At 32.9% G+C, this 13,080-nt stretch overlaps 1 protein-coding gene across 1 annotated transcript; it reads right to left on the reverse strand.

The window, feature by feature from the left end:
* Positions 1-6,782: 6,782 nt before the first annotated feature.
* LOC120072233 (ATP-dependent 6-phosphofructokinase 7-like) lies at positions 6,783-11,371 on the reverse strand. Its single transcript, XM_039024648.1, has 13 exons — positions 10,871-11,371; positions 10,545-10,591; positions 10,392-10,431; positions 9,920-9,982; positions 9,695-9,832; positions 9,355-9,513; positions 9,176-9,229; positions 8,965-9,033; positions 8,746-8,875; positions 8,269-8,531; positions 7,973-8,021; positions 7,735-7,889; positions 6,783-7,362 (listed from the first exon to the last, which is right to left on the reverse strand). Exons 1-13 carry the CDS (start codon positions 10,982-10,984, stop codon positions 7,165-7,167), a joined length of 1,479 nt encoding a protein of 492 aa, XP_038880576.1. The 5' UTR covers positions 10,985-11,371; the 3' UTR covers positions 6,783-7,164.
* Between the last annotated feature and the right edge of the window lie 1,709 nt (positions 11,372-13,080).

Below are 13,080 nucleotides of genomic sequence, written 5' to 3' on the forward strand. Positions count from 1 at the left end.
AGTTTTATTTAAAAGAATGTTTTTGTCTGTGTTGAACGCATATATGCAATTTCATATGTTTTTCCACTAAAATGAATGTGTTTCTCATTATTTAACCTTAATTATTCCAACTTTTAAGAGAATAATGTGTATTTCTACAAGTTATCATTTGTATCCACTCCAGGTAAGTGAGTTTCTTTTCCCCTCTCATTTCTCTCTCATAATCATTCTTTTCTCCAACTTTTGCAACTTTTGTTTGTGTTGGTAGGAACTCAATTTCAAAAAGTAAGGATCCCTAATTTTTTATGTAAATTAATCTTAATTTGCAATTTTTGTGTTTTAAACTTGAAGAATTACACGGTAGTTTATTTTATAGCGTTAACTGTACAGTAGTTTATTTCATAGCGTTAATTGTCAAATATGTTTGGTGTTATTAAGTCAGCCATTTATTTGTAATGTTTAGATCACATTTTAGTTTGTTAGGAGATTGGATCATATGTTAGTTTTTTAGGAGGTTATATCAAACATATTTTCTTTAAATAAAATCTATTTTAAATACCAATAAAATTTAGGTTGTTGTGATTTTAAAAAATATGTATTTTGAAATAAATTAATTGTAGATATTATTTTGGGTATTTTTCTAATCTAATAATTAATAATTAATTAAATTCAAATTCATTTTTGCTATTTTTCCTAACCTAAAGACATGATCTTACTATTTTCAAAATGAAAGTTTGAAAAATATTATTTCTCTTGTAGACCTATGTGATAATACTTTGGGCTTACTATAATTTCAAGGGCTGACTAGATAAATAAAAATAAATTAAGTTTTTATTTGGATAAATATAAAAAAAAAATTAAAATTGTAAAAATAGCAAAACAGATAATAAAATTAGAAAATAATGATTAACAATTGTCAAAACTACTCCCACATGGAATTCTAAAGGTGTGAGAGTTTCAAAACTGTTTGAAAACAACAAACACACTCTACCTAGACAACTATCACACACTAAACAATGCATTCTGACAAACAGTCTAATCCACATGTACAAGAAATAAAGTGCTTTTTTCAATACAGACTTGCTTCTAAAAAGTAAACTTGCTCTAGTGGGAATACAAGATTAAAAGGAATCAAAATCTTGAAAATCAACGATTCCAATGTTGCCCTCAAGAGGTTGGGAAGAATGATCAATGTTTGTTAATTTATTATTCATATTGTTTGGGACAACAGATGAAACATGGTCAATCACTACATATAAATCAATTTGGGGGACTCTGATAAAACTGACATCAACCACAAAATATCTTTATCTTCAACCGTCCTAATAAGATTTGAATTGGCAGAACCAATCCGGTACATTGTCAAACGAGATATAGTTAACTCAACGGAGGGAAAAAGTTTATCTTGGATATATTCCAAAAATTGTTAGAACATTAATATTTGATTGGAATATACGGCATCAAAATTTTTCAAAAATCATGGAGTAGCTGAGAATTCTCATATCATTCGACCATCAAAGAGGAGTCTAGATTCCTGTTTGTAAGTCATATGCAAAAACAGTAGCTTAAAAAGAAACGGACAACACAAAAGCCTAAATTGAATGAACAACTTGTTGTAGTAACAAAAGTTATGGCATATTTTTTTTTATGAAGTGACGATTTCTTTTTTTTTTCAAAATCTCTTAAAATAATTACAAAACAAGTATATACAAGCTAATTTATTAAGAAAATATGAGAATGTATCGACAAACTAAATTTAGATTAAGAACTGTATGTATTAAAAAATATGAAAAAAACAATTTCAAGATTTGAATAAAAAATTACATGAAGATATAAGGTAATGACACTAAACCTATTCAAAGGAATTGAATAAAATATGATGGATAAAATAAAAATTCAAATAATCATATGTACATATTTAAAAATATAAATTTGGTAAAAGAAAATTCTGAATAATTTAATGTAGGGTGAGATTAATTCGAGAAAAGTACTTAAAAGTAGAAATCTAGAAATAATAATAAATATGCGAGATTATGTAAATACATAGAGCAAAATTAGGAAGACAGTTGTTGTTAGCATCGAATAATCAACAAATTATCCTAGTATTACATTAAACTCGGACCATGTTTTTTATTCTACAATTGCCTGTATTTCATCAATTGGGTGGGATTATGGATAAAACTGACATTTCAACACACAAAATATCTTTATCTTCAACATATTCGAATTTGCTGAATCAATCCAGTACATATCAAAACGAAATATAGTTAACGAGTGGAGGGAAAATTTTACCTTGGATATATTCCACAAATTGTCTGGAACGATGAATTTGATGAAATATGCACCTCAAAATTTTTTAGAAAATCAGGGTGGGAGAATTCTCTGTTCCATCGACCATTCAAAGATGAGCTAATCCGTTTAAAGTCATAGCAAAAACAGTAGCTAATCGATGAACACTGACAAACAAAAGTTATGGCCATTTTTTTACGAAGTGATATTTCTGCTTGCCAAATCGTGAATAATAGCAAATAAATAATATAAAAACTAATTTATTAAGAATATGATAAATATATAACTAATTTATTAGAATGTATGTAGAAAAATATGGAAAACTAATTTAAATATTTGAATTAAAATTGAATACGTATAAAGTAATGAAAAATCATTAAAAGATTTGAATAAAATATATGGATAAAATAAAAAGTTGCAACTAATATGGATATTAAAATATTAATTTGGTAGAAAAAATTGAATATTTAATTAGAGTGAGATAATTCAAAAAGTGGTTTAAAAAAATATAAAATAAAATAAAATATGGAGATTGTTGTTAACTACGTGGCCAAAATTAAAATGCAGTTGTTCATGAGGAATATTCAGCAATTACTCTATATACATAACTCGACCCTATTTTATTCTTACAATTACCTAGTATTTGTAGTTTCATCAACTACTACACTAAACAAGGGCAAATTAGGGATTTAGGAATTTATGGCCATGTATATGTCACGTGGGTTGTTGATAGCTGGTAGAAATACAAGTTATTGTAATCTTTTATTTAGAATTATGAGATTAACAAGCAGAATATGCAGTGATAATACTAAGAATTCATGTGAAAAGTGAGTTTGCATCGATCGCATTGAAAATCTCGACTAACCTAATATTATGCGTTATTCTTGTCAAAATGTCTATTTTTGTAGCTATCGCAGGAATCGATCGCATGCGATGAACCCCAAACCATCGCAAGGGTGATCGCATACATTCATCACGTGGATGTTACGGCTACAAAGTAATAACCATGATAGAAGGGTGATCACAAGGTTGGTGGATTGCGATGGTACTTCGGCAAAAACGAGCATGGATGGATACCTTGGGAGTACCAAAAAGATGATGTTGATATTTCACCTACCGCACCATTAATGGTAGTGATTCAGGGCAGGATCATCAATGCTGTCGGCGATTGAGCTCTATAAATAGAGCCGTAGAGCCTAAATTCAAAGTATCCGAGCTTCTGCCTTAAGGCAGATCCTTGTGATCACATATGAGATCGTGAGAAGACATTCTTTGAGAGTTCTTCATTCCTTCAACCCATTCCGAGTGACGACCGGAGCTTTATCGGAGATAGATCTCGAGAGAGACTACTCCACTACCCATCCATGGCACCACCGACAACCTTGAAATACATTTGATGGAAGCAAGAAATTGCCTACATCTAGCCCTCCACCTCTCTTCTTATCTCTGTATTGTATTACATTTTGGCTTAAGACATTAATACATTTTGTAATCAATGCATCTCTCTATTTCCTTCGACTCCATCTTCATTAACTTCTTCTTTATCATCCCTTACTTTCATTACAACAAACTAAGTAAGATTGCAAGAGTTATCGCATACTCAATCATGCGGCATAGACATATGAAACATGTAGCAAACCACCGAGAGGTGTGCATTGCGCGAGTATAGTGAGTTAATCCTCTTTGTTTAGTGTGAGGCTGTAGCAATGCTTATCTATGAGCGGTTGCAATGCTTATCTATAAGCTGATCAACGGCGACTAACTGTCTGATCGGGTAAGTAGTGGAACTCACTATGCAACGTAAGCAATGTTCCTAGAGATAGGAATAATCTTATGTTCAACACAACCATGCTTTATGCAATCTTGTTTTATGTAAGCATCATTCACCCTTTAGACATACTCAAGAGAGTAGTCTAAAGATAGAATCTAGGCTTGAGAGAGTCGGATTAGAATCTAGGCTTGAGAGAGTCGGATTAGATCACATAAGCAAGAGTAGAAACTTAGACATAAGTTCTATCTGCTATTTACACATCGCATGCACCCTAGAAATAGGAATGGTGGTATGCAGTCATCTTGTCTTATGTATGCGTCAGTCATCATTCGCATAAGCAAGAATAGAAACTTAGAAATAAGTTCTCTCGACTGTTTCGCATATGCATCGCATGCGTATATTTGTGTATAGCATGATCGCATAACTATGATAGCTGGGATTACCCTTGAGATCAAGCTTAATGATGCGTTGAAGTCATCCCCTCCACCATTTTATCTATTTTTCCATGCATCTTATTACACGTTAACAGTTGCCGCGTCTCTACCAACTCTCATAGTCATGCTTCCATTACTTAATCTGTTTAGTTAGGAGTAGGAGTAATGCATAGTCTTTTAACTTCCTTATTCTTTTATTCATCGCCGTAAACACATTACTTTGCAACATTTAGTTACAAGCCCCTAAGTTCGACCTCAAATCACCCCGAGAAACTTGTGATCTCGTTATACTTGGCGAGAGAGCAAGAAAGCTTGTGGCAGGAACGCATGGTTATCGCACATATTCTTAAACGCATATTACATATTTCTTAGTCTAACGCATGACCATCGACGCATGGAGATCAATGCATATCATAAGATGCATGCATATTTACGCTCCATTTTCCACCCATCAGTTGTCATAAATTTTATTCTTTGACGATTTTGTCATTTTTTAGAATGAAACCTTAAATTTTGTCATACACCCCAATTCCCCTAATTTCAAACTATACGATACCAACTGTTTATTTCTGTTTTATTAAATAAGCAAGGGTAAAAACGTAGTTTTACATGTAAGTTTTTTCAAGCCGGCATCATCAACTTCTTCGTCAAGGGGCCAAATCTATTGGTTTATTTAAAAGTGGTATTTTTCAAAAACATAAAACTTTTTAGAATATTTTTCTTTTGGGAATCAAATTCAAACACACATGACAACAAAGAATATTAATTAATAACTTTTATAAAAGTTGTACATTTGAATTTTTCCTCATGCTTGAATAGTTTTTTCTTTAAAAAAAAAAACAATACATTTTGTTATTGAGTTGACAACGTACTAATTTTTGTGTCAAAATGAGGTTACTTAACTTAGTAGTATTGGCATGACCTTCATACCTAGAAGTTGGAGATTCAATTCACCATCATGTAGTCGTTGTACAAAAGAAAAATTGACTAATTTTTATTAGTACAAAATTTGAACCTCTGATTTCAAATCTTATTTTAACTTGCAGCTATTTAATACCATAGAATATATCCAATTAATTATTATTATTATTGTTGGTTATTTTGTCAACTGCTACATCAATAGACAGGTGATATATGTAATTGGTATATTTTGTGATGCTATGAAATTAATTTTCTAATATTTCCATGCTGATGTAATTAACAATAAAATTTATCTTACAACAAAGATTCAACAACGAAGTGTGATGGATGGCATCATGAAGTTGGCTTGATATCATGTCGGTGGCACGTGATGTCAAGGGTTATTTTTATATTTTCCATTGTACCTTTTTCATGTTGATTTTTTTTTTTTTTGATAATACCAAAAATTGACATTTTCCAAAAGGCCAAGACTATAAAAATCCACATGTGCAACTATCATACCTTTCCATGTTCTAGAAATATGGAATATTTTGAAAATATTTGGACAACCATATGTCTGTTTTATAAAATTACAATGTCTGTTTTATAAAATTTCTACTTAGAGATGTTATAAATTTACATAATGTTCTTAATAAATTGAACTTATAAAACATTTGTTTCTATTAATTTAAATATCTATTTAAATTAATAGAGTTTATATTATTTTTATATGTTATTTTCCTCAACAAAATAATATATATTAATTTAATACTTTTTAAAGTAAATATTAGTTTAAATTTAAATATTCTAATAAAAAATTGAAACTACACATATGATGGATAAGATTTACTTTAATTACAAAATGCAAGTAGAGGTGAGCTAGACCTAAAAAACCAGGCCAATCGACCGAACTAAAATCGATTAGAGAAGAAGAGGGATCGAACGATGTCAATGTGAAAAAATTCCAAATCGACAAATTAAAAAAATTAAAGAATAAAATCGACCGACCAACCAACTTTTACTCCTCGATGATCAAGGTCGATTTGAACATTTATTAAATAGACCTTAGTCAGTTCAATGGCAGTTTACTTGAAAAACCGACTCCGATCAACCGATGCTCACCCCTAAAGTAAAGAAGAGTAGAGAAAAAAAAAGTAAAAAAGAGATACCCTCAACATGAGAATTCGAAAAAATCATGTTTCAGAAGAACATTCAAAACTTTCAAAATGAGCTATAAGAGAATCTTAAGTTACTCGAGAATCTTTAGATATCAGAACATCTAATATTCCCACAAAATAAACACGCTAATCTAGATATCTACTCTATAAAAATCTTGAATGTATGCGAAACAAACAATCCCTCGAAACTATTTGATGATTTAATGCATTTATCATAGACAATTCATAAACTATACGACAAAAATGAAATATTTTATTTAAGAAAAAAAAACAAAATTGCATACAACAATGACTCATTTCATCCAAAGACCAAAGGATGACCCCAACTACTATCTGATATATATTCAAGATTAGAGAGATCTATCTTTTCCTAAAAATCCAAGACCATGGGAGGATCCCTTCTTAGATATGGATTATAGATTTTCACTCTATAATTAGACTACAACAAACTCAGGATAAATAAAGAACTCCATAAAGAACAGCTTCTTCACAAGTGGTTTAGGACTTCAGCAATTGCTAGAGAGAAGAACTGAAAGGCCCAAAAATAACAGCCTTAGCTTAGCTTAACTTACAACACACCCATCTTTCAAATTCTTCATACAATAGAGTTCAACTACTTTACACTAGGATTGCTCACCGTTTCGTCCTCGGTGTTATTGCTTAACTGGTTCATCTGGATCAACGTCTCTTCCTCTTTCTTCTCCTCAGTTACGTCTTTCGCAGTCAAAAAGCTAGGCTGGTTCGTCGATGATAGAAGCCTTGCCCACATTCTGTCAGTTATCACAACTTTGTTCTGCTTATCTGTAATTCGCTGCAAGATTGACCAAATCAATGTTAATAACATTCAGCGCAGAGCTTAACGAATGAAAATTTATTCATCCGACAACCATCGACAGATTGGGGTTGTTTTGTAGGCACATGGAATGAAGAAAACTGAAATCACTGTCAATGGCCACAACATGAGCCTAACTAACTTGACCAACATCCACAATTTCTAATAACAAAAGGAAAGTAAGACTGGACAACCGACTCGGGGTTAGTTTTGTTGGTTTGAACTTTCACCTTAACATAACATGTAAAACATCACTGTCCTAAGTTTTTATAACTTCAAATAAGTCCATCAAATGTGTGTTATGCATGCATCTTGTGTATTTATTTGCAGGGGTCGGGATCCGGGTCTTACGTAGAAGGGAATGTATGTCTGTCTTCCATTAACAAGGCCGCTAGTATAGCCGGTATAGCCAGCCATTGCTCCATGTACGGCACTTTGAGCAAGCAGAGTGCAGTAAACATTGTCAGAGGCATTACTTGGGATAGCTCGGATCATATATGTTGGATCTGTCAGAAGAATAACATTATACGTTTCAGTCATGTAGTCCAATAAAATACTTAACGTTGAAATATTATGGCTTAAAAGTTACCAATATATTTGAGGTTTATGGTCATCTTATGTTCTTTTGAAAAATGATCCTGCAAAAAAAAAATCAAAGTTTCAGCAAACAATGATTTGATTTAAGTACTGTATGATCAGTGAGATTGTAACATTTAAGTTGTAGAAGCATGAGATTCTCATCCCAGAGATTTGGGCTATAACAGTCACTTCGTACAGCACGGTCTAACTAAACGAACAAATGTTGGCAGTATATCAATAAGAAAAGACAGTAGACACTAAACGGTATTCTTTTTTATGTAACAAAATGCACATTGAAAGTCAAACCTTGATTCTCTGTGATAGCCATAGCCCAACATCTTGAAGAAGCTTATTTCCAGAAGCATCCTGCTTATCGGAATCGAGGCTTCCAGAAAGCAGCTCCTGGCCAGCTCCTTCTGCAATGACAATGACCATGTGTCCATTGTCTTTGAGACATCTTGCTATGTATTCATAAAGTCCACCGGCTCCTTCAAGATAGAAGGGTGACTCTGGAATTAAGCAACAGTCAACGTCCCTGCTTGCAAGAGTTGCATACATCGCTATGAACCCTGCGCTTGTCACCAAAAAAGCAACATTAAAACTTAGTAAAGGTAATGGGAAAATAGGCTTTGATAAGTTCATGTCTAGAAGTTCTAATCATAAATGCTATAGCAACCCAAGCCATGGAAGGTGAGATCGCACAATGTAAAAGAGGGAGCTGCGAAGTATCTAAATATTAGCTTTCTTCTAAAGAAACAAATCATAACAAAACCACAAACTTACCACAATAGCGACCCATCAACTTCACGAGCCCTATACCATTCTCCATACTTTCGGCTTCAACATGGGCTGCATTTATAGCACGCTGAGCCTCTTCAACAGCAGTATCAAAGCCGAAGGACTTGTCAATGATCTGCATTAGCAACAGGCAAAATCCATTTAAATCCAGCGACAATCTAATTTACCACAATAGTCAAAAAAGTTGAAACATGAACAATGTACCGGGATGTCATTATCGATGGTTTTCGGGATCCCAACAACTGCAACTTTGAGCCCTCTCCTTCTGACTTCCTGAAGAACCACATAACAAAAAGAGGATAAGCAACCTGAATCAACATTATCTGTATTTTGCATCAAGAAAAAGGAAACACGAGAATACAGAACATTAAAGCACCAAGTTTTATTACTTACAAAACATCATTCACTATGTTACCTCATATATAGCAGCTGCTCCCTTCTGAGTTCCATCTCCACCAATTATATAAACCTGCGGAAAGCAAAGCAACGAACGAAGGTCCAAGAATTTGAGTTTGCAGTCTAGTATGTACATTGCGATAATACATATCTAAGAATCTAATTTCCATCAAAATTGAAAAAAGATAATATTCACACCTGATTGATGCCACGATCTTGAATACTGTCAACTATCTTTGAGGTATCATGACCACCTCGTGATGTCCCAATGACAGTTCCACCACGTTTATGAATATCATTCACAAACTTTGGAGTCAAATGGATGGTATTCTTAGAATAGAAACCCCTATATCCACCCTGCAAATCACTTTTAGTTTAATAAATTGAAGAAGATATTATAGTGATCTCTTTTTAACCAAAAGCATAGGAATTAAAATGCTACAATAAAGAACTTTATTAACTAAAAAGGGGTTGGTTTGAGAAGGAGTCGGAAAAAGAAAATAAAAGCTACATTCCTAGTGGATTAAGGCTTACTTACTTCAATTCCCAGAACCTTCTTGACACCATACATATTGTATAAGCCACATACTAGCTCCCTGATCACAGTGTTGAGTCCGGGGCAAAGACCGCCACATGTCACAATACAGGCATGAACCTCATCTGACTGAAAGTATACCTGAATGACAATCAATTGCAACTTGATACGAAAAGATGATATTTGAAACCATGCTTAAATAGAGAGAGGAATGGAGAGAGATCTTACCCGTTGGCGTGGGCCAGCACGCCTAAAATGTATTCCTCTTGGACTACTTTTGTGAACAACAATCTGCAAAAGCAAAGAAAACGATGATGCATTTTGCTACCTGAAAATATTATAATTTTCATACACCTGTCCTTCATAAATCTTGCTACTAGGTGGCCAGATTAGATGTAAAACGATTTCTTCATGAATCCCAATTCCCACCTTTTGATATATTTAGAGAAGAAAATTCTCTCACAAGAAACCAGGAGATGTATCATTTATCGGATCATCTTTAAACACAATTGTTAGATGATATAATGTTAAATTTACCTTCACCCACAAGCTTAAGTTTTTTGGTCAATCAATGATTCAACCTCCCAATGAATTTTGTAACAAAAATCCAAAGTCTAAGATTAACTAATTTACAAATATCGTATAAACATAACATGCAAACTCTCTCAAAACTAAAGTTAAGGTTCAATAAAAGGCTAACCTTCTGAGGAACGGTATCATCAACATGCACAAAATACTGCCTGCAAAACACAAGATTGAGTTCATCAATCACAAATGGAAATCAGCCAATGTCACAACAAACCATAAGAAAACAGAAATCAGATTAAAAAATCACAAAAGAAGAAGCACCAACTTGACTACAGAGTACGCAGGATTGTCTTGCAATGGATTGGAATACGTCTGCAAGCAAAACAAACCATCAGCATCATAAGCAAACCGCCAATGGCTCCACCAAATCAATAATATGAACAGTAAAAAAAAGTGGGGATTCCCTAGATTCATCATTCATGGCCGCAAATTTAAACAGTATCAATTTCCATGAAGAATAAACAGAGTGGACTAAAACAAAAACACTCAGATTACTAAATCTCGTTAAGATCAACGGAAGAATTCACCCATTTAATCATTACTTAGACAAAAGAAGAAATCAAAATTAAATGGGGTTTGGGGAAAACGCACAGGCAGATCGGAAATATAGTCGGAGAAATGGGGAACATCTTCAAGAACGTAGCCAGCATCGCCATGGACGATCTTCACCTTGCTACTGTCAATGTTACTACCAGTTGTAGCCATCACGATCCGAAACGATGACGAGACTTTGATCTTCAAACAATAAATCGGATGAAGGGGGGAAGAAATAATTTAATGGGGCAAAGCACGAATCTGATTAGTTGAAAAGAAAACCCAATTGAGAATTATATATATATAGGTGGTTAGTGTTGACCAAATAGTGATAGAAGACCCGCAAAAGTAGAAATTCAATAGACGCTAAAATTGCTTTATGGGTTTTGTTGGGGCTGAAAAGAGTCTGGAATTTTCGGAATTGGATCGGGAGAAAACTGGTGGCTGAAAACTGGAGGAACTGTGACCACTTTCTTCTGCCATATAAATATTTGGGAAGAAAATGAAAAATTACCATACGGTGCTTCCGAGAACAGAGGGCTTTCAAAGAAGAAGAAAAGGAAATGGAAATTTGAAAAAAGGAATCACTTTTTCCTTTCGGAAATTTGATGCTTTGATCGACCGACGGAATTTATTTTTTTAATTGAATTTGTACAAAATCCATCCAAAAGAGTATTTATTCAATTTATTTTTTCCCGATTCACTGGAATTTGAATGCTACTAGTAATAATAAAAATAATAGTACATTAGAAAAAGCTTTGAAATTGATAGGGAATATGACAGAGATTCTCTTATTGGTAGGGTATTCTGCCAATAATTTGTAAACTTTATTTATTCATAAATGAGAATGAATCAATTACTTATGTGGGATAACTTTTAAATTTTAGGTTAAATTTTGAATTTGAGACTATTTAAGGCAATGGGTTGAAATATGATGTTTGAAGCTTATGTATCCGTAGAGTTCATATGTATGTGTTCGGGTTATAGAGTTGAGTTCATATGTTTGGGATATGTGATATTGTTTTTTGAACTCTAAATAATATACTTTTATGATGACTATTTTTGTTTTAAAATTTTTTATTCAATAATTCTACTCCGGATTACAATTTTTGTTATTTTAAATTTTAAAATTTTTCAATCTCTCTCTCTCTTTCTTCTTTCTTTCTTTCTTTCTTTTACTAATGAACAACAATTAACCCACCACATAGTTAAATAAAATAGAAAGCCAAAGAGAAATAAAAAATTTTAATTTCTAATTTTTCTCCATGAATTTTATCATCATCTTCTTTTTTTTATTCTTATTTTTATTGTTCCTCTGTATTTTTACTTTACCATGAATCTTTTTAATTGAATTCCTCCCATCATCTTGGCAACTAATAGAATGGCACCAAATTTCTTCAACGTTCTCACTTTCAATTCCTTTAAATTTGGAGAATCATCAGAAAACAAATCTTCATTTTTCACTATTTTTTGCTAGAAAATGTTCCAAGAAAAAATCTATATTTTATGATTTTTTTTTTTTTTGTTATGTATGTATTACATACTATTCAAATACAAAAACATTATGCATTTAAATAAAAATTTTACAGCATGCTATTTATGAAAAAGAGAAAAGAGATGGGAGAAGAATTACTGACCCTTGAAGATTCGATCCCTCATGTAATAATTTTCCTCTTAAAATTGCAATGAACTCAAAAACCTTAATTGGTCACGATGGCTTCCCCCTGTATTCCTCTAAGATGAAAATCATAGGAGTTGTCGCTCTTATTATTTTGGAAGAGAGGAACAGAGTTTGAGAGAGGAAGAGGGAAGAATTGAGAAACTTTTCTCAGAGAAAAACTTATGTCTGTTTTTTCTAACTGTTAAAACTTAGGAGGAGAAGAAGATCACTAACTGTACCACCCATCTTCACGTATGTTGTAGAGAGAAAAAGGGGGGGAGGGGGAGGGGAACATCTAACTCCTTAAGTACTACTATAGATCATTTAGATTATCACTGTATGTCTTTACAACATTTCCCTACATCCTAGGAAAATTCCCAGGAGGTCACCAAACATAGGATTACTCCAAGCTAAGCATGCTTAACTTTGGAGTTTCTTATGATTGAGCCACCGAAAAGGAAGGTGCACCTTGTTGGTATAGGTAGTAACTTTCAATTCTTTTAAGTCTTTTCTTAACCATACTTTCATGTCCTTAGGATCCCTCTCATTTGGATGTGATACCGGTTCATTCATGTACCCCTCCTGAACCTTGGATCGTTACATAAGA

Source organism: Benincasa hispida, chromosome 2 (assembly GCF_009727055.1).
Source record: "Benincasa hispida cultivar B227 chromosome 2, ASM972705v1, whole genome shotgun sequence".
Taxonomy (NCBI): Eukaryota; Viridiplantae; Streptophyta; class Magnoliopsida; order Cucurbitales; family Cucurbitaceae; genus Benincasa; species Benincasa hispida.